Consider the following 22,834-nt stretch of genomic DNA (forward strand, 5'->3'; position numbering starts at 1 on the left):
TTCACTCATCCTAGCGCCCGCCTCCTTCACTCCAGCCACCCAATCGGTGGTCCTCACCCTTGGCGAGGGCCCGCCCCCTGCCCGCCGGGGGCCAATCCTCCGCGCGCGTGTCGAGTGCTGGGGCGCAGTCCCGAGCGCCCGGCCAGTGACGGCAGCGCGCCGGGCGCCGCGGGAGGGGCGGGCCGGCGGGCGGGGAGGGCCGGCGAGGGCGGGGGAAGGGCCGGGGAGGCGGAGGAGCTTGCGGCGGGTTTGAAAGCGGCAGTTTCCTGGCAGCTCGGGCAGGCGTTGGTCTCCGCGCTCCAGCTCCGCAGCGGCGGCCACCTTCGATCTAGGGACCGGTCTATGGGGATTCTGCGCGTCCCCGACGGATTGTTCCTGCCCCAGCGCTTCCCCCGCGGACCTCCCCGCCCCTCCGCCTCAGCCTTTCCCGCCGCTGGGGCGCAGAACCCCGGGGGCCAGCGGTCGCCGGTGACCCCGCCCGACACCCCTCCGGAGCCGCCTGGGGACAGTTCCCTCCTCCTCGCCGCTGTCTAGCCCGAGGTAGAGCCCGGCCAGCCCCGAGGAGCGCTGCCGGGAGGGGCGTCCGAGGGGCGTCTCGGAGGCTTGGAGTGGCCGGGCCCCCGGCGGGCTGTGGTCCACGGGGCGCCGGAGCGGCGAGGAGGCCCCCCTCGCCGGGCTGCGCGGGCCGCCCGGGGCGCCCGCCGCCCGCGCGGGGTCTCCCCCATGGTGCAGCGGGGGTCGGGATGTCGAAGACGCTGAAGAAGAAGAAGCACTGGCTGAGCAAGGTGCAGGAGTGCGTGGTGTCCTGGGCCGGGCCCCCGGGCGACCTGGGCGTGGAGATCCGAGGCGGCGCGGAGCGCGGCGAGTTCCCCTACCTGGGGCGGCTCCGCGAGGAGCCCGGCGGGGGCACCTGCTGCGTTCTCTCGGGCAAGGCGCCCAGCCCCGGGGATGTGCTGCTGGAGGTGAACGGGACGCCTGTCAGCGGGCTCACCAACCGGGACACCCTGGCTGTCATCCGCCACTTCCGCGAGCCCATCCGTCTCAAGACCGTGAAGCCGGGTACGCTGCCTCCGTGGGGAGGGGCGGTCCGGGTGGGCGTCCTGGGGGCGGCGGCCCCTCCCCGCCCACTTAATCGTCCCTGGAAATCTCAGCCCTCCGGGGTGTGCCGGACTCCCTGGCGCTGGGGAGGGGTGGGGGGTGGGGATCCCATTCTGCCGCCGGGAAAACTGAGCTCTCGCTCGGCTCGGCCGGGCTGCTCCGGGAGCTGTCACGGGATGGCGACCAGAAGCCGGGGGTGGTGGCCTGCGTCTGTGGCTCCGTCTCCCTCCGCAGAGTTTGGGACTCGAGTGGACACCAGCCCTTCTCTGTTCTCCTTTGTGGATAAGGTCCTCCTGATGGGAGCACGGTCTTTGGAACAGGCTGACGCATTTTCCGACAGGGAAAGGGGTCTTGGCGGTGGAGGCAGTTTGCGCCAAGGTGACCACCCGGCGGACCTGGGGGGGGGGGAGCTCAGCGCTCCGGTGCTGCCTGCGCCCCAGCAGCGCCTCTGCCCGCCCAGGTGGTTCAGGTGTGTGGGCACCCGTGGTGTCTGCGACCGAGCACGGTGTGTGCCTGCGGCGGGCTGTTGGCTAGTCTGGGTTTCGAAGGAAGAAGACCTAGGTGCCTCGCAGAGTGAAATCTTGTGTCCGGGTTGGATTTTTACAGAATCTTATGGAAGGGGTGGGCAAAAACCACCCCCCCCCCCCCCCGTTGCCCCGGTGTCTCTGATGCTAGTAAAATCGGCTGCAAAACAACGTTACGTTGCATGACATGTCTTGTCAGTTTCCAAGCCGGGCTGAGCCGTAAAATCCGACCGTCTGCCCTAGTCCTTACGCATTTGTAATGGACAAGAGTGGCTCGGTTTCAGCATGGGTAGGAGGTAGCTCCGTTTTCTGAGCTGTTTGCAGGAGGGAGAATTAAGACGACAACGTTATTAAAAATCGGACTGTTTTTGCTGAATGTGCCGGACCGCATACACAATGCATCAGGATAGGATGGGCTGCTTAATTGTGACTTGGGCTAGAAAGAGCAGTCCATCCCTTACCGCAAAAATGCTAGAAAATTCTGGAGAAAAATTTAATATGTTCTTTTCCTTACGTGCCCACCTCCCCCACCACCCCCACCCGCTTCTTAGCAGCTCGGGAAATACTTCTTTAATAGTCCTTGAGCTTAATTGCAACTGATGGTTCATGGTGCATTATACATATGTGCATATATGGTGGGTGTATGTATATGCAGACACACTCACATGTGCCTGCAGCCTGACGCGAAGATTCTCTTCACATGGTCTGTTCCGGCATATTCATTTTAAGCTGATCCGTTTGTGTGAGGTTTTCTTTTTATTGCTGTTCATTTTAAAAACTTTGGAAGAGTTTAACATCTTTTCCTGTATAGATTTGTGAATTCAAAAATTCTTAACTCAAACTTTTGGAGCCATATGTGGAGGGTAGAGGCTTTGGGGCCAGTCAGGTTCTGTCTGGAATGTGCAAAATACTATATACCCAGCACTTACTGGTCTAGGTGGCAGGTAGTTCAAACCCTGTGAGTCAGGGACTAATGAGGACATGGGCATCATGGCTTTGTGTTTGGCTTTGGGGCATAGGTGAGAGTATAACTTATTTTCAAAAATACTATAAGAGTTGATTGGTGGAGGAAGAAGTTTATAGAGTGGGGAGCGTATCTTTAATTAATACTAGTCTGGCCTGCATATTATACATTTTCTCAACCTTTATACCAAATTTAAGAAAGTACGGTAATTCAAATTTAGAGTGTATTTAGTAATATTATTTGTGGGGAGTAAACATCATATATCCCAGAATGTAGTTGACATTTGTAGAGCAATAACATTTTACTCTTGGCCTGGCCGGGTAGCTCAGTTGGTTAGAGCATCCTTCTGATGCGCCAAGGTTGTGGGTTCGATTCCTGGTCGGGAATTTCTAAAGGGTACCACCGTGTGTCATCTAAGATTAATATTCTTGTTTCTAGGCAAGTTGTAATGACAAATTTTTAATCTCTTAAAAATAGCATTGTTAATTTCTTAATAGCCTCATATTAAGCATTATGTTAAATGCCTTTCTTAAATGACTTTGCTTAAACATTTATTATAAAATAGAAAGATTTTTGCAGGGTAAGCACACGACTTTAAATATCGGAAGTTAAGGACTCGAAGAAGTTATTCATAGAACTTTGTGATTAAAAACCGCATAAATGTTACCTCCAGAGAAGACAAAGATTCTGTACTGTTGGGTTTACATTAGAAAATCAGGAAAATACAGAGGAAGGGTATTGAGGAAGGAACCTGGCCTGCACACTGTTTGTTTTTCTTCCTTTCATCCAACTTTGGGAGAGAAATGGATTTTTCACTTTAATAAGTATTGACAAGTGTACTCAGCACTCTGTCTCTCATCTCTGTTAGTAACTCTCCGTTAAACTATATTCATAACATGTCTTTTAGAAACTAGCACAATGCCAGAGTAAATGTAACCATGCTATAAGATGTAGTAATAGCTGGGCATGATCTCATATTGTCTTTGGACAGAGTCCATCGTGGAGGGGTGAGCTGGGCCGTGGGGATGAGCTGGGCGGTGGAGGGGTGAGCTGGACGGTGGAGGGGTGAGCTGGGCGGTGGAGGGGATGAGCTGGGTGGTGGTGGGGATGAGCTGGGCGGTGGAGGGGTGAGCTGGGCGGTGGAGGGGTGAGCTGGGCGGTGGGGATGAGCTAGATGGTGGGGGGGTGAGCTGGGCCATGCGGGTGAGCTGGGCCTTGGGGGTGAGCTGGGCCGTGGGGGTGAGCTGGGCGGTGGAGGGGTGAGCTGGGCCGTGGAGGGGTGAGCTGGGCGGTGGAGGGGTGAGCTGGGCGGTGGAGGGGTGAGCTGGGCCGTGGAGGGGTGACCTGGGCCGTGGGGATGAGCTGGATGGTGGGGAGTGAGCTGGGCCATGAGGATGAGCTGGGCGGTGGAGGGGTGAGCTGGGCGGTGGGGATGAGCTGGGCGGTGGGGATGAGCTGGGCGGTGGGGATGAGCTGGGCCTTGGGGGTGAGCTGGGCCGTGGAGGGGTGAGCTGGGCCGTGGGGGTGAGCTGGGCGGTGGAGGGGTGAGCTGGGCCGTGGAGGGGTGAGCTGGGCCGTGGAGGGGTGAGCTGGGCCGTGGAGGGGTGAGCTGGGCCGTGGGGGTGAGCTGGGCCGTGAGGTAGGCTGCTGAGCGCTGATTCTTCCAGCTTGCTCCTTTTCATCTAGATTCTAGAAGATGTTAAGAGGAGCCCAGACAAAGCCACACCATCACCCTGATGACTTAGTGGAGGTTCTTCCCAGCAGTGACTGTCTAGCTTTGATTTGGGGTTTTGATTTTTACTTTCCTTTGTTATACTCTTTAAGGAGCTTTGAAAGTCACTCTTTAAAATGTGGTTCCTAATTTGAGGCTTCTCCTGTGAGAGTTGGGGGATTTCTGACTGAATTCTTGTTTAGTATTATTATAACTACCCAGCATCATACTTTCCTGCTCTAGGAGAATCCTCTTTCCACCCATTCTTGAACCAACTAGTCACCTGTTTCTTAATTACAACCCTATTGTTTATTTTTCTGCAAAAAGTTTTCACTTGAACTTTGTGTTGTCCTCATAGTAAAGGAAGTTGAACTTTGGACTTCTGATGAAATTGTTCCATGATATAGTCCTGTGACCGAGATTAGTTTCTTTGATTTTACTTCAAAGTATACTTTTAAACAATTTCTACCCCTTTCCTCACTTTTGGATCTTTTCGTTGTTTTTTGTTGTTGAGTGGGTAATTTGGGACTTGTGGTGAGTTTTGTTTAGATGGTTGTAATAGTTGAAGAAGAGAAGGGTGAGAGAAATTAGAGTTAATTGCTAGCCTCCTAGATTTGCAATCCAAACTTTTCTCCTTCCCCCTTTTTAAGGAAAAGAAACTAGAGATTGGGTGAGGCAGCCCTTGTGAGGAAAACTAACATCCAACGTTGATAAACTTGAACTTTGAAACTTTCCTGCTGTCTCAAATTTTGGTAGCATTTTTTTTTTTTTTTGGGAGGGTGGCGTCTAAAGCTAGTCTTAATAACCCAAGGTTCAAGTTCTGGGCTCCATTCGTTGACACATGCAACTCCTGCGTTCTGGGCTTATTCCCTAGTGGCAGAACGGACACTTAACATTTGGCCCTTTCAATTTTCAGATCGTTTTTACTTTTTTCAGTTTAACGCTGAAACTGATTTTCTTAGCACACTACTCAGTGTTCCTTGGAAAATATAGGGTGTCCCCCCCAAAAATGTATACACACATTTGAATAATCATAAAGGCAGTGTTTATTAAAACACACGTATTTCATTTTCCAAATTGAGCTTTCAGCTGTTAACGTGTGTGTACTGGTTACGTTTTTGGGGGGGGACCCCCTGTATAAACTGTTTTTCCTCTAAGATCCTGAGAAGTACTTTATGAAACCTCTTGCCCTACCTGGTTTGGTTCATTGGTTAGAGCGCTGGCCCTTGGCCTCGAGGGTTGGGGCACGGATTTGATTCTGATCGAGGGCGCGTACCTGCATTGCAGGCTCGATCCCAGCCCTGGTTGGTGGGCAGGAGGCAACCAGTCTGTGTGTGTCTCGCACATCGATGTTTCTCTCTCTCTCTCTCTTTCTCTCTCTCTCTCTCCCTCTCTCTCTCTCTCTCTCTCTCTCTCTCCCCCCCCCCCCCCTCCCTTCCACTCCCTCTAAAAAATCAATGGAAAAATATCCTCGGGTGAGAATTAACCAAAAATAAACAAACAAACAACAACAACAAAAAACAAAAAAACCACCCCCTCTTATTACAATAGACAAATTTCAGTGACTTCCTCCCCCTTCCCCTGGCCTCTAGTTTATATAAACTGATGGTAAATCAAATCTCCTACATTTGTTCAAGAATCTGCCTTCTGCAGTCAGTGCGTCATCTCAGGTGAATCGTTTCCTAGCGTGGCTTTCCTGTATAACCCCAGGGGCTTGGTAAGTCCTGTGGGCACGTAGTGTTTGGGGGGGGGAGGGGTGTTGTAGAATTCCACGTTTATGAACCGTTTCCGTATCACCTGCCAATTTCAAACTTCCAGTTTCCAAGTCAATTCCCAGTGATTTGAGAAAGGATAAATGTTTGGTATCGAAGACTAGAACTGTGTCTCCTTTCCTTAATTGATCGCTTTTGTTTCTCCTCTAACATTCTGGGAAGTAATGTCCTTGCAATACGACATGTTGGTGGAGAGCATGAATATCCTCACTTAAAACTGTTGCTAAGGAGAAGATCTCAGGAGCTTTAAGGCTGGTGCTGGGAGGGACTAGGAGGAAGGAGAGGCACATTCATTGCTCTCCTCCCTGGACAAATATTATTCAGAATGTTTTTATAAAAAATGCTTATTTTGCTTTATAAAGAGACCATAAAAAAGCTATATTATTACTGGCACACATTCATTCCCTCCTCATTTAGTGGTGCGTCCACCATGTGAGGTAGCACTGGCGATAAAAAAATAAAATATAAATATGAGTCAGAAATAGTCTCTGTCTTCAAGAAGCTCACAATTTAATTGGGAGCTTAATGATTCATTGGTAAGGAGTAGCTGGAGTCATTTTCTCTTTTTCACTTTGTCCCAGTTCTTAAATAAAACTTTAGGCAAGCTTCATATGCCCGGCCCTTGTGGCTCAGTAGTTGAGCAATGACCCATGGAGGTCATGGTTCGAATCCCATCAGGGCACATGCCCGGGTTATGGGCTCGGTCCCCAGTAGGGGGCATGCATGAGGCAGCTGATCGATGATTCCCTCTCGTCATTAATGTTTCTCTCTCTCTTCCTCTCTGAAATCAGTTAAAAAAAAAGTTTCATATGAATTTTGGTGGAAGCTAAACTAATGAATTTGTTGCCTAGTCTTCTGTTCTGAAAACGGTGTGTAGTTGCATCTTAGGATTTGGTGTTCTCAAGTCATTACAAAAAGAGGGCAATCAAATAAAAACAAAATTATCTTTTGAAAAGCCCTTAAATTTAACTTACCCTTAAGATAATACTGTGTTTTATTTACAATGTTTTTAATGATATAACCTGTATTTTATACATCGGATTTCTATTGTACCATTTTTGTTGAAAACCAGATGAAATCGTTTGTTTACTTTAAAGAGATCCGTTGTTGTTTTTGTTTGTTTGTTTGTTTTAAAACCATCTGTTAATTCTAAGAAATGATTCTCATCTGAGCGTGCATAGTACATTTGTGGAAGTTCCTTTTATGTTTTACTGTGGTCCTTGCCACCTGCCCTTGTTTTCTGACTTGGCTGGTTGGGGAGGAAATTGTGAATAATTTTGGACTCAGCCTGGCTTTGAAAGATGGATACATTTTGGTTGAATGGAATTAAGATCAGCTCAGTGGTAAGTAAGAAGTGAAGGAGAGAAAAAACGCCTGCAAAGAACCTGTAACATGGAAGGGTTTATAGTATGGCCCATCGCAGTAGTTTTGTGTGTGTATATCATTTTATTTTGTATAAAAGCACAAAATCCACATTATAGAATAATTGGAAAGTAGCGGGAAAGCCATATTAATCGACCATATTAATAATTTACATGTGTAAGTAGTTCTAGTAAGTGTCTCCTATTGACTTTTTTTCTTTTTTAAAGCTGGAACTGGAAATGTTTTTTCTCCTGTAAATAATATTGGTCAGGTGCTTAATGCGGTTTCTACCTTCAACCTTATTCAACTTGTAGTGCTCTGAGTATTTTCACTTAGCCCATAACGTGGATGAAATACTACCATTAGCACCGCACCTTCAGGTTAACAGACTTTCTTGGGTTGCTTCGGAAACCTAGCCAATTTTATGGGAAAACACAATTTGCTAGTCGAGTAAAAAGGGAGCCGAAAATGTGTTCCCACTTTGACCCTGCCTTCTCTTTTGTTGTAGTCACAGTTGACTGACTTGCAGTGGAAAGGGTAGCGCATATATATCTTCACTCCCCTAATCCCAGCCATTTTATCCTTATGCAGCTGTTACAGTGGTTCCCAGGGGACACCCCCGCCCCCATTTCAGTCAGACCAGCATGGCCAGGGGGCATGGACTACATTTTGGGGACCATAGTTTGACCTGTGACATATCGAAATACCTGAAAAAAAAAAGACAGACAGTGAGCACGGATCACAGGATACTTCGTTTCATTAACACTTTACACTAGAGATACTGTTTTAGAGCCTCAATAAGAAATATAGAGGGTTTAACTTTTCTGCTATAATTTATATGGAGGTTAGGGCTTCTAAAACTATTATAGAATGGGAAATGTGAAGAAATTTTGCTTCAGGTTTAGTAAATTACTATATATTCTTTTAAAAAAATTTTAAATTGATTTTAGACAGACAGCAAAGGAGGGAGAGGGAGAGGGAGGAAGAGAGAGAAACATTGATTTGTTGTTCCATTTACTTATATATTCATTGGTTGATTCTTGTTATGTTTCCTGTTTGCGGGGGGGAGAGGGGTTTGAGCCCACAATCTGGGCATATCAGGACTATGCTCTAACGGTTAGTAACCAACTGAGCTACCCGGCCAGGGCTTCATTATGATCTATTCCATGAAGAGACTTCCCTTCTCGTCTTGGGTTTACAGTATGAACAGTGACTGATCTGTGAATTAAAACTTGCAGGCCTCTTAGGCTCTGTGCTGGTGTGTGTGTGTGTGTGTGTGTGTGTGTGTGTGTGTGTGTGTGTGTGTGTTTGGCAGAGAATTTTAGACACAGAACTATTTTTCTTGCTTGAGGAAGCCTGTGAGAGGCTCTCCCATATCTCGTTGCTCTGATGGGAATTACGTGTGACTGGGAAATAGGGGATTTTACTCTACCTGAGGACATTTAACAGAAGTAGTTTTACTAAATGAAAATACTCCAAACGGAAGGCAAAAAGAAGTCTTTATTCATAAATGCTTTGTTTTTAACTTACTTAAATAGAATTAAGCGAAATTGGCTTTTTTCCCCCTCTAATAAAATGACTTTAAAAATCCACTTGAATGGAGTAGTCCAGGCAATATATTGCTCTTTGGATGTGGCTATCCGGTTTACCACAGGCATCTTGTGATATGTAGCTTGCATCTCAGCAAGAAGGGAAAACAATTCCTCACTCACAACCCAGTTTATGTACTTGCAAGGATTCTGTAGCAAGTGACAGAAACTCTGTAGAGAGGAATTTAGGCCAAGAAGGCATTTATTGGCTGACATACATGACAACGCAGGCATAGGACATGAACAGCTCGATTCACACCCTCCGTTCACTGGACTCTCTTGACCAGTTGGCTTCTTTCTCGGTTTGTTCTCAGGGTAGCAGGGAAGGTGACTTTGAATCCAAGTCATGCTTCTCATCTTTTTTTTTTCTGGAATCCAATGACAAACCTCCTGCAGGGACTTTCATTGGCCCAGTGCCCATCTCTTGGACCAGTTGTGGAGAGAGGGCAGTGGGGTTTCATGATTGGCCAGGCCTGGTCCCATGTCCACTCCTGCAGCTGGTATAGAAAGCACAGTGATTAATAACCGGACCAGAACCCCAGGAGAGAAGGGAGGGGTAGGTCCTTAAAAGGTGGGATGCTGGGAGACAGTGCTGGAGGAATTGGCCTCTTTTTAAAACATTTAATCTCTCTTATTCTGAAACCAACAGCAGTACACAGTTTTCATAAAACTATCATTTTTTTTTTATAAACCAGATATTGGCTATAGACCAAAATCAAGACACCAATTTTCCTAAAATATTATCTTTTTTGTTGTTACAGTTGTTCTTAAATCCTTACCCGAGGATATTTTCCCATTGATTTTTAAAAAAGAGAGTGAAGGGGGAGGGAGAGAGAGACACAGAGAGAGAAACATCGATGTGAGAGAGCATCATTTAGCTGCCTCACACACCTGCCCTGACCAAGGCCAGGGATTAAGCCTGCAACCGAGGTATGTGCCCCTGACGGTAATCGAACCCGGGGTCCTTCAGTCTACTGGCCTACCCTCTATTCACTGAGCCAAACCAGCTAGAGCAGTGGTCGGCAAACTCATTAGTCAGCAGAGCCGCAGTTTGCCGACCACTGAGCTAGAGCAATATTATAATTTTTATCACTTTAACTCTAAAACGTGGCTCTTATCTAAATGCTGTTTCTTAAAAAGAAATTGGGATGTTAATAATACCTTCATGTGCACAATTTAAAAGGACTGCTTGTAGTTTTTCTTTGAATTTTTTTGATGTCAAATATGATTCTCTAGATCAATGCTGCTTGTTCGTAGGGAGATGGGCTACTTGGGAGGGCCACCTCATTATCCTTGGCATTGAGAAAATGATTATTAGTCCAGTTAATGCAGTTTTTTAACCGTAATACAGGGGTGGGCAAAAGTAGACGTATAGTTGCATTGTGACAGTCTTTTGAGTTAATGAAGCTGTTGTAATAACCATAACCTCCATGTCTTTTTCCACATGAACAACTGTAAAACTACTTTTGCCCACCCCTGAGTTGTACCATTTTGGAAGTGAAATTCTAAAGTCGTTGCTTCTCAAGCTGTTTTGCTTTTAAAACAGTGGCCTTTTAAAAACTGTATTATTATTGTATTATTTCTGAGGGTTGGTTCCCTAATGATACCTTTTTGCCCATGATCTCATAGACTTTACACATAAAGGAAGCACTTCACTGACTCTTAACTTAGAAACACTGCTAAAGTGTGTAATGTGGTATCTGTGCAATCATCAAAACAGTTGTTTGGCAAGCATTGCAAGGTAACGTCTGACCACCTTCGTTAAGTTTTTTTCCTGCCTGCCCTGCACGGGGGCACAGAGGTACTTGGAGTGGAGGTGGAGGGCTGAAAGGGAGGGGGGGGTACCCTGAATATCTTATCACACTACTAGAGGCCCGGTGCATGAATTCGTGCACGGGTGGGGCTGGCCGCCCGCCCCGATGGGGGCCGATCAGGGGCCAGGCTGGCAGTGGGGAGGGGTGGGGAGTCTGATCAGGGGGTGGGACCGGCCTAGGGGAGGGGCCGCAGGAGGTTGGGGGGTGCTCATGGGACGGGGGCGGGCCCAATCTGGCCGGTTGGCCACTGCAGTGCGTGTCATAGGGAACCGGTTGTTCTGGTTGTTCCATAGTTCCGGTTGCTTGGCTTTTATATAGAGAGATTTTTATATTCTACTTAATGTCTTCAACTTTGATGCCATAAAAACAATTGTAATGTCAGCCTTCCGTTTGGGAATGGCGTGCACAGTAGTAGCTTTGCAGTTGAGCCTGGTAGTTGGGCCCTTAGAGAGTGTTAAATGCTGGTAGGTTATTGGTAAATGCACGTGTTGCACATAAAAATGAGCATCCATGGAACTGGGTGTGAGGTATCAATAGGAATCGTAGGAGGGCCTGTGTATGTTCACATTGGATTATGTTCCCTTGGGATTTCTGTGGAAAATCACCTGCTAGGATCCGACTTCTCCAACATTAATTCCATAGATTGCCTAATTAAGCCATGAAATCTGTTACAATAATACGAACTTCCTTACCTCTGCTCACAGAACTGTGTTTCAACCCACCTCACTGTCTTTCGACAGAACACAGTGTCAAAACATTATTCATTTTAGCTAAGGATACTATTCACTGATTTCGGTGTTTGATTTTTGTTGGAATGCACATGCTAATGAAAAATTGAATTCTTTTGAATAGGATCAGATTTGCTAACTAACGCTCTCTCTCTCACATCGTGCTGTTGACGAGTGAAATGACACCTCAAACTCCCTGTGGTGGCAACTGTCAGTTGACAACCTTGCTCTCAGTCTAATCGGACTATTCCGACTTGGGGCCTTGTCATGATAATACTAGCCGCCACCAAAGCAACAGCCATATACCGGGGTGTCCTACACCCCCCTCCTTTGGCTTATAAGGACCTGCGTGTTGGCACACATGTGTTGCCTATAAAGAAACGGGTATATTGCTATTCGCCGTGGACCGGGTATCCTCGCCTCCCTTTTACGCATGACAGAGCGGAGGCGTGCTCGGAGAGATGACACAGGGAAGGTCACACAGACTCCCAGGGAGGATCGCGAGCTGCAACAGTCCTCCCTCGCTTGCCGGCGAGCATTATTTCACCATGTCTGACAAATTCGCCCGACTTCCTCTTTCTCTATTAAGATGAAAACCCCCACACTTCTGAGTTGTTTGAGTGGGTGTCAGACCCGGTGAAACACTGGGCAAGTGCTTAAAATAAAAGCTCCATTGCTTGGCTCCATTCCGAAACAAAGTTTGTGGCCGTGCAGAGTCCTCTGTACAGCTAACCTGCACAATAAGTCGGTTATTCCCAAGAATTAGCAAGCGTCAACCTTAGCATCCCTTCTTGCTGCCTTAGCGAGGCAGTATCTTCAGCGGTTTGGGTAGAAGCCCGGGTACTCTTAGGAGACACATCCTTGAGGGCTTGTATCCTTGAGACTGGAGACGGCATCTTGTTCTCCTGCTTCCTGTCCGCTTGCTCTGTGATTCCCTCCCAGGACGGTGTTGGTTAGCCCACTTGCCCGGGGGCAGGAAGCCTTGAGAGACGCTCTGATGCGTGGGAATGAGGACGTTTTCGTGAGTGTGCAGACCCTCGTCAGAGCACACGTCGCTGAAGCCAGACCTAGCCAAGCCGGGCAGGGAGGAACTCCCCGTGTTCGAGTGGCTCTCTCCTGTTCCAGGCCCAAAGGACCGCACGGGACGGCGGTCCTTTTGAAGAGGCGGTTGGAGCTGGCGTGGAGCTCTCATTCTTGAAGTGTGTGTGCTGTCGTGCTTCCCATTTGGGCCTAAAGTCATCAGTCAGTCACCTGGGAGGAACCATAGCCATCCACCCAGTGCCCTGGTTACAGATGGGTAACTGGAGGCGTGGTCACGAGGTAACTGCTCGGGACTCGCAGCAGGAAGCTGGCGGAGCGGGGACCAGAGTGCAGGTTCCTTTCATTGTTTTGGTTTCGGGCCTAAGAATTTTTGTAGGAAGTAGTGGGGGGAGGGGAGGGGAGAAAAAAGAATCTGCTCAACATGTCTGTCTCTTTATGAAACCTGTGTGCTTTTGGGATTACGTGGGGCGTGCTGACTCGGCTGGTGAGGCCATCACCGCACGGGCGTGTCTAGAGGCAGGGAGGAGGGGTGACCCAGGAGTGGGAGCACAGGACAAGGGTGTGCATCATTACATGTGCAACATTATCATTCATGCTTCCATGGCGTCCTTAGCCTCCCGTAATGCTGCAGCATGTGGTTAAGATTTAAAGAATCAGGAAGGGTGAGCCGGCCCAATAGCCCAGTGTTCTTGTTAGTTGGATTAGCTCTGAAAACGAATCTTTTCCATCAGAAATGGTCTTCACAGCGCTCGCCGTGGGATCCTCGTGAATGGATGCTGCCCCGTGGAGATTGCCATTGCTGTCCTAGCTCCCCCCCCCCCCATCTCCATACCCCCCTGACCAGGGGCTGACGGGGGGGGGGGGGGGGGGGGAAGATGAGAAAGGAGGAGGAGGAGGGCGGAGTTTTGGGGCCGGGGCCTGCGCAGGGACGTGGTAGATGGACCAACGAGGACACTTTTGGGTCAGGGTCCCTGAGCTTGTCTGGCTGTGAGGATGGTTGACGTGACTGAAAGGAGGGCTGTGCCCCTGCGGGGCCAGGACCGGTCCATGTCTCAGGGCACCGCGAGCTGGCAGCGCAGAGGAGAAGGGGCGCGCCTGTGGGAGGCACGCTGAAAAAAGGGGATGAGGAGGCAACCGTGGGGAGACAGTAGTCACGCTGTGGGTGAAACGGGTGGGAATTGTGGGTGAAACGGATGGGAATGGTGATCTGTTGCATGTCTGGGAAGGAACAACACGACTGCAGACATGAAACAAACCTTGCTACAAGCAGCCTTTGCAGCATCGGTCAGGGTTCAGTGCAGGAGGAGAAAGGGAGGCGATGGAGGGGGTCAGCTGCGGAGGGCACCTTTGTGGGGCTTGGAGGGCTGGGCTCCTGGCCAGGCCTCTCAGAATGACTTCCGGGACACCTTGCAGCCACTCGCCACGGGAGCTGCCACCTCTGCCATGGTCGGGGAAGTGGCAGTGAGGAGGGTGTCCCTGACATCACGGCAGGAAGATGCCACTGTGGCTGTGATCACAGCGATGACAATAGTCACTGCTGTCGCCATCGTAGCTGTTGAAGTTTGGAATGTAGCGTCTGGCCGCGGCTGTGACAACTCCTTGAGGCCCCTGAACGGGTGGCTCGATGCTGGAATGCTGAACCTGGCACTGCTGCCGCTGTCCTCAACACCCTCAATGCTGGACACTGGGCAGGGCCATGGCCATGACCTTCTGTGCTAAGTTGAAAGCAGCTAAAACTACAGGCCCATGGGGCTCTGATTTTGTGCCCTGCACCCTAACGGGTGGCGTCAAGTTTGCAGCCTGAATGCTAGCTGTAAAGGAGTCTGGACAAATAACAGTTTTTAGTTTCCCAACGTCTGCATTTCTGGAAGGCCTACTAGAAGGAGGTGGATGCTGAGTGCCCGCTGAACCTTCCAGACACTCACCTTATTAAATACAGGATTTTAAGCGCCAGGTAGCCCTTTCTTGACAACGGTGATTTCTGCGAGCTGCTCCTTTTGTAGGGACCTGTCGTTGGCATGATCATGGCCGATGGACTGTTAACATCGGTAGTGACCTTTTGTACTAGGTTGGCGTGTGTCTGTCCTACCTGCTGTCCCTGCTGCTGAGACATCTACGTTTTATGTCACTTGATCTCAGCCTCCCCTGCAGCCTGCAGGCATCTCAACCGAAGCAGCCACTTCATAGGCTGGTCAGCAACTTGCGATTTCTGGGGCTTAAAAAGATGAATGGCGCCAGTCGGACTCCTTCCTGGGGATTGGAACTAAGACAGAATGGGAGGAATTTCCAATTAGAGGAGTCGGAGCTCGAGATGAGAGGTTTTGCAGTGATGTGCTGGGGTTGGCTGTACTCTTTCCTGAGACTGTTAAGTTGTCAGGAATTTGGCGAGTTAGTTGTCCAACACAGACATTTAAAAAATTATGATTAAATAAAGGAGCTCAGGGCATTGCCATGGCAATGTGGTTTTGGCTATCGCATGTTGGAGCAGTGGTCAGATTAAGGAACTTGGTGGTATGCATACAAAAGAGGGTGGTCAGCATGGCGAGGGTGTAGACCTGAGTTTTTTGGTTCCATTGACCTTATCTGACACCAAGGACTCTCTCTGGCATTGAACTGATGGAAGAAGTAAAACTCACTTGTGCTTGACATTGTTACAACCTGAGAATATTTATTTTTTTATATATATATATTTATATATATATTTATTTTTTTTACAGAGAGGAAGGGAGAGAGATAGAGAGTTAGAAACATCGATGAGAGAGAAACATCAATCAGCTGCCTCCTGCACACCTCCTACTGGGGATGTGCCTGCAACCAAGGTACATGCCCTTGACCGGAATCGAACCTGGGACCTTTCAGTCCGCAGGCCGACGCTCCATCCATCCACTGAGCCAAACTGGTTAGGGCAATTTCCGAGGTTCAGGGACAGGCTGGCCCCACGCCAGAGAAAGCTTTTGCTAAAGTGGCAGTGGCACGTGATGCTTGTTAGGGTCGCTCCTGCGGACCTGTGGCCTTGTACAGGGTCTCAGGTCCTCAACAAGGAATTTACAGCAGTGTTCTCCGAAGACCATCCCACGAGATCTGAGGGCTGTAGCACCCTCTGAATGTGTGGCCCGGGGGTGGGGGTGGGGGTGGGGGGGGCAGGCTCCTCTGTGCTGACACAGGCCACTCACTGGCTGACCGGTTGGGATATAATGTGTGCACTCAAAATTTCTATCTAACATTGGTTTACAACATTATGTAAGTTCTGAGTGTGCAACATTACCATTCAGCATCTGAATATACTACGTCGTGCTCACCACCAAAAGTCTAGTTTCCATCTGTCACCATACAGTTGACCCCGTGTACCCGTTTCGCCCTCCCTTTCGCCCCCATCCCCTCTGGTAACCACCAATTTGTTACCTGTCACTATGAGTTTTTTGGTGGTGGTTCATTTTTTAAAATATTCCACAGGAGTGAAAGAAATCATGAAGTATTTGTCTTTTTTCTGTCTGGCTTATTTCATTTAGCGTAATACTCTCAAGTGGCAGGATTTCACCTTTTTATGGTTGAGTCGACTCCATTTACACATGTACTGCATCTTCTTTATCCAGTTCTCTGTCAATGAACATTTAGATTGTTTCCATATTTTAGCTGCTATAAACAATGCTACAGTGAGCATAGGGATGTATATGTCTATTTGAATTAGTATTTTCTTGTTCTTCAGATATAGACCCAGAAGTGGAACCTGGATCATATAATAGTTCTATTCTTAATTTTAAAAAATATATTTTTATTGATTTCAGAGAGGAAGGGAGAGGAAGAGAGAGATAGAAACATCCATGATGAGAGAGAATCACTGATCAGCTGCCTCCTGCACACCCCCTACTGAGGATCGAACCCGCAACCCGGGCATGTGTCCTTGACCGGAATCAAACCCGGGACCCTTCAGTCTGCAGGCGGACGCTCTGTCCACTGAGCCAAACCGACTAGGGCTATTCCTGATTTTTGAGTCTTACTGTTTCCCATAGTGGCTGTACTAATTTACATTCCCACCAGCAGTGTACAAGGAGGCATCACTTTCTCTGCATCCTTGCCAGCACTTATTCTTGTCTTTTTGATAACGGCCATTCTCACAGATGTGAGGTGATATCTCACTGTGGTTTTGATTTGCATCCCCCGAATAATTAGTGATGTTGAACATCTTTTCATGTGCCTGTTGGACATCTGTGTGTCCTTTAGGAAAAACGTCTATTCAGATCCTCTGCCCGTTTTTTTAATCGGCTGGTTGTTTTTGTTGTTGTTGAGATGTACGAGTTCTCTATATATTTTGGATATTAACCCTTTATTGGATGTATGATTTGCAGATCATCTTTTTCTAGTCAGTAGGTTGCCTTTTTGTTCTGTTGGTTTCCTCCGCTGTCTGCACTCAAAATTGAGGTGCTGTGAGAGGGAATCTACTGACAAAGCCCCACAGATGCTAAAATGCCTCCGGAACCACCCATCCTTCCGTTTCTTACAGGAAATTCAGCTCCTTTATAACCTCATGGGGCCACTGTCGTATGTGTTGACTTGAAGCATTGTCCGGTGCACATGACTAGTTCTTATCAGCTGTAGACCCATGTTCTACAGTTAGATCGCCAGGCCTTATTCATCTTATAACTGAAAGTCTGTACCCTTTTACCAACCTTCCCCCATTTGCCCCACCCCCAGCCCCTGACAATCAACCACCATTCTACTGTTTCTCTGAGTTTGCCTTTACATCATTTCCTAATTTTGCCGTATTTTACGGCTGCCCGTGCTCTTGCGTGTCTTTGCATGTACGGATCCCTGTATGGTAGGAATACTGTGCAGTGGCTCGCTCCTGCACTTGTCTCCCCAGCTCTGTTTTCTCTGTCCTCACGGCTGTGGTGGGAGTTGGTAGCGTTTGCCAAACGCACCGCCGATTGTGGGGCTGGGGAGCAAGAGTCAAGGTTGCAGAGGCCACGCTGAACCGCGCACAAACTAAAATCCTGGGAGAAGGACCTGCGAGTAAGCAGGAAAACTGATGCGTGACGTCAGGCTGAGCCGGGATGACAGCAGAGCCCCCGGGGACGGGGCTGCAGCTCCTCCTCCCCAGGCCCAGAATCATTCTGGAGTCTTCCTGCAGCTCCAGGCCCCCAGGGGGCCAGCCCTGTTGTCCTCCCCGCCCCTGGAATTAGGTGAAGTTGTGAGTTCCTCTGTGTTATCTACCTTGACATCACTCTGGAATTTTCTTTTGCTGACCATGTTGATGGGCCCTTGTCTCACGGAGAGGAGGCGGTAGGTTAAAAGTTTGGGTTCAGATTTTCTGGGCTAGACATGGAGGTGAACGAGGGGGAAAGAAGTGAGATAGAGAATTTCCAGAGGGGCCAGCCGCAGCTTGTGGTTCAAGGTCCCCACCCCTCCCCCAACACAATGCTACGTTAGAGTAAGATTGAAACCTCTGTTAAGGGATGATTATTATGAATACGTATCTGTATTTTTATTTACATAAATATACATATATCTTAGTCTGAGGCATTTTTCATCTGTAAACATTGCCCAGACGATGGTAGCTGCTGGTCCACACAGCAGCTTGTTCCTGTGTAAGTGCCCTAGCCTCAGGGCCAGAACCCCGGGGGGGGGGTGGGGGGGGGGGTAGGAGGAGCTGGCATCTCTCTGGGCTCCTGTGGCTCCTGCCTGTGCCTTGTAGGAGCCGCTGAGGTGCAGACCGCAGATGTGCACTGTCTGTGTCGGTGGCTCCCAGCCCCGGCCCCCTCCGCTGCCTTTGATCCGCAGCTCCCTCTCTGCCCATCTCTCCGGCTTTGTTTTCTCTCGGTGCTGATCGCCTCTCCCACGCGTCTCTGCTTTCCCCGGGAAAACCCGACCCGCGCAGATCCCGCCGGCCAGTGGCGGCTGCGGAACTTGTCCCGCGTGGGTTGTCTGGGGCCCGGGGTCAGTGAAAACCTAGGGCAGGGTCCTTCTGTTTGTGTGTGTGTCCTTCCTTACACTCTCGGGAGCGGCTCTTTACCCCTGGAACATGCGTGTGTATGTGATATTTTTTTCTATTTCTGGACTTGGAAATATTCCAGGAGCTCGGTTGGTCCCTAGATGGATAATGTTTTACTGTTTATTTGATAGCCTTGTTCCAGAGGTTCCAGTTGGACTGCATGTAGCAAACCACACACTGTCTTGTAAAAAGTCATTGAAAAGAATAGCGATTGGAAATGGGTCTTTTTGAAGGGCCAATAGATAATCTCTTAGGATAATTCCTTACTAAATGAAAGAATAAAAACTGTCTAATTGTAGCATACGAATCCACTGTCCAAGCGTTATCATGCACATGAGAATTTCATCAGAATTTTTAATGTATTCAGTAACCTCTTATGATAAACAACAATATAGAAATACCATTACAAACATACTAAGTGGAAATACGGATAATTTTTCTCATTACCTGAGTTTGCAAACTTTTCACCTTCTGAGGTACTATTTTTCTCCATCGCCGGTACTGGTGGTGATTGAAGAGGCAGCTGTACAGATGTTACTGAAAGCTCACAGCTCTCCTGTGGTCATTCTCTAATTTCTGGGGCCTGACTAGATGAGTGGATACGGTCAGAATTTCTTTTGTGCTTACGTGGAGCCCCCTATCGGTAAGTAGTGCTGCAGCCTCACTGAGCTGTTCCTGCGTTTACTGAAATGCCTGGGGTGGGGTCCTCACAGACCACTTGGCCAAGCCCCTTTCTCTCCCAGAAGCTGTTTTTAAAAATACATTTTTATTGATATCAGAGAGGAAGGGAGAGGGAGAGAGAGATGGATACATCAATGATGAGAGAGAATCATTGATCGGCTGCCTCCTGCACGCCCCCTTCTGGGGATCAAGCCCACAACCCGGGAAGTCAACCATGACCTCCTGGTCCATAGGTCGACGCTCAACCCCTGAGCCACAGCGGCTGGTCTGGCCCCGAGTTTTTAACGTCCCAGCCAAAGGGAATCGCAAGCACAAAGGCCTTACTGTAGGAAGTTGGTGTGTGACAGGCCAGAGAGGCCGGTGTGGCGGGCACCTAGTCACGGAGGGGTGGAAAGGGACAGGGACGAGATCAAAGTAGACGGGCCCGTGGGGGGCTGTGAGCCTGGGTCAGGGGGCCTGGGTTTCCTTTGTTCTCTGTGCGGCGGAGGGGGGTGGGTGCGGGGGGAGATGGAGACCTTTTAGTTTAGGTGAGAGATGATGGATCGGGCAGGTACAGAGTCGTGGCAGCGAAGTGAAGTGGACGGATTTGAGATGTGTTCTGAAAGAGGATCTAGCAGACGTGCTGATCGTTACCGATGAGGGAAGAAGAGGAATTCAGGGTAACTCCTAGTTTTTTGCTCTGAGCCACTCGGTGAGGGTACCACTTCCAGGGACAGAGATGGCAGCATGGGAGGACTGCTCAGGCTTGCTGTGGAGGAGGCATATTTAGCACCTGGCTGATTTTCTTCTCTTTTCACTCCACTTGCTTTATGACATAGTTCTCCCTCTCTATCCACCCCTCAGTCTTTCCCACTTTTTTTTTTAAGCATTTCAAAGTAAATTGAATACACTTCCCCAAGGAGGGCTTTCACATGCCCATTTTACAGATGAGAAAACTGAGGCTGGGAGAAAAGTGGCAGGCTCAAGGTCACGTGGCTAATTATTGGTGGATCTGGGATTAGCGTACAGGTGATCATTTGTCTGGGACTCTAACTTGATTTTTTTTTTTTTTAATGTAAATAAGAATCAGAGTGAAATTTGGAAACGGCACAAGTGTTGCTGCCAGCTGGTTTATGTGCTAAACATCTTTTGGACTCACGCTTTGGAGGCAAAAATGCAAAGGCTGCAGAACTACCGTTGCATTGGATTGGATTTCAAAGTTAGCTCAGCACTTGGGACTCGCTGGCACTCACAGTCCGACGGTGTAGAACTGAGGACATTTTCAGATGTTTGGTCCAGGAATGCAGCTTGGGACTCGTCCAAGCGTTAATCCTCTTGTTGGCAAGGTCCCCGTGCAATTAATTAGCCAATGTTCCTTGCATGCCTACTATGCACTGAGCCTGCGCCAGGCCGCAGTACAAAAGGGAATGATTCATTTCCTTTCTTTCAAGGAATTTAGCCTTTGACTTTTGTTCCAGTTTCCTGAAATCGCCCTCCATCTTTTGCTGTCTGTTTGTTTTAAAAATGTAATAAAAGCTGAAGTTCAAAAAAGAGAGAGGAGCTTATTCAACCGAGGTAAAAAAAAACACACACACACACCACAAAACAACCTCAGCATCGGGGAAAAATTAAATGCCTACGGACTTGGGCTGGAGTTGTTTCCTTGGCTTTGGGTGAGAACCGTATTTCCTAAGGAGTGAGACGATGTCATTTTCGTTGCTACCTGATGGAGTTAGCGAGCCAGGTTAACAGGTAAGTCAGTGGCAGACTTGGAAGTGAATGAGGTAAGGGAGTACAAGAACAGGAGACATGTTTGTCTTTGAAAAGTGAAACTAATTGTCTTACGTTAATGTTATATTTATGCTTTCTTGCACAATAGACTTTCCCACTATTTATTGACTTCTGATCATTAGGATTTCAAGGCAATGAACCAATAGAGTTCTAAACTTATTTCCTTCCGGGATTTTTCTGGAATTACCCGATCGCCATTTTTATTTCTATGCTTTGCAACCCCAGGGTACTTAAATAGTTCTGGACGTTGCCGCTATACATTATTAATTTTATAGCTCTTAGTCCAGTAACTCAGACTCCACCATGGTGATAGAATTGCTCTATTGCCAACGCTGAGAAAAATGCTCAAATTTACATTAATCAATAAAACACTGTCTAGACTGGAGGGCACGTCTATCCTTTCGACTGAAGGCCTTCACCTTGGTGGGAAGGCTCAAGGGGAACGCAGTTGACTCCCCGAGGTTTGACAGGGAACAAGAGAAATGAGTGGAATGTAGTTCCTGGTCAGTAAGAATTGGAACAAACACAGAAGGAGGAGCAGCCCACGTTAATGACCATTTGAACTTACGGGGAATATGTTTCGCCCAGGAGTTGACTTTTAAAACCTTCCCTTTTGACAGACACAACACAAACACAAAAGGACTTCACCCATTTGCATTAAGCAAGTCGTGTGTCCTTTTTTTTCTTTTTCTTTTTCTTTTTAAACTTAACCTTTGGGAACAAAGTTTGGCAAGGGAGAGAGGTGGCATTGTCCCCCATACACCGAATACGCACACAGTTTTATAAAGTGTAAAATTATCATATGGGAGTTTTTTCTTTAACACCTTTGACTTATTCTTGTGAAATATTCCGGAAATGTTCACACTTAGCACCGGAAGCCTGGCTAGTTTGGTCGTAACCAGTACCACTTTGGTAGGAGACTTAAAGGACGTCGTCAGTGGCACTAGGAAGAGATCTGGCTGAGGTCTAGACATAGGTAAGACGAGAAAGTGGAATTGGCACTTGGTGTCTCCTCCCTCTTACCCCCCATCCCATCCTCATTTTCACTTCTTGCTGCTATTTTCCTGTGTCTGGACACTGTCCCCTGCCTGTCCAGTCCCACCCCCCCTCCCCTCGCTTGGCACCCCCACCCCTTGGCACTTCCCATACATAGGTGTCAGGAAAGCTATCTCATTAACCGATCGAACTAAGTTATACCAAACTGGTGTGACAGATTGCCACTGCTAAACGCACTCAGGGTTATTTCCCCATTAATCTCCTATAATATATGACGCAAAAGAACAGGATTTTAGTTGTAAGGACTTCTCCTGCCGTCACCCCTTTAAACTGATTCTGCCTGATTGAACTGACTCTGCACAGGACAAGGGCGGTATCTGGGGTTCCTCACCCCCTCCTTGACCGTCACATTCTTCAGGCCCGAGGCCCCTCCCCCCCAATCTGTCTTCTGACCAGATTGCTTTCTGGAACAGTGTTTGTTGTCCAAAATAAATTAATTGAGGGAGTGCCCTGTCTTCGGAGATTCTTTGTAAGTTGGACTGAAATGTAAGTCGGCTTCATTTTTCCCCCCCGAGTGACACGCCTTTTGTGGGGTTGGCAAACCTCCTTCTATTACAAAGAGGTCTGGAGCCCGGATCTTGGTTATGAGTCCCAAGTTTGCTGCAATTCTGTATCCAAAAGTTCCACAGAGAATAGAGAATCAGGACAAAAAAAAAAAAAAATTACTCATCATTTACCACCCAGAGGCAATCACAATAATTACTTCCCTTTTTCTTTTACTGTTGTAAATTATTT

At 48.3% G+C, this 22,834-nt stretch overlaps 1 protein-coding gene across 1 annotated transcript in view; it reads left to right on the forward strand.

The window, feature by feature from the left end:
- Positions 1-279: 279 nt before the first annotated feature.
- MAGI3 (membrane associated guanylate kinase, WW and PDZ domain containing 3) overlaps positions 280-22,834 on the forward strand; it is a 140,667-nt gene continuing 118,112 nt past the window's right edge. The window contains exon 1 of the mRNA XM_054711511.1: positions 280-1,059. Within this exon, the coding sequence (XP_054567486.1) occupies positions 744-1,059 (316 nt within the window). The 5' untranslated portion in view covers positions 280-743. The remainder of the gene's footprint in view (positions 1,060-22,834) is intronic.

The sequence above is a fragment of the Eptesicus fuscus genome, chromosome 22 (genome assembly GCF_027574615.1).
Source record: "Eptesicus fuscus isolate TK198812 chromosome 22, DD_ASM_mEF_20220401, whole genome shotgun sequence".
In the NCBI taxonomy this organism is placed as follows: Eukaryota; Metazoa; Chordata; class Mammalia; order Chiroptera; family Vespertilionidae; genus Eptesicus; species Eptesicus fuscus.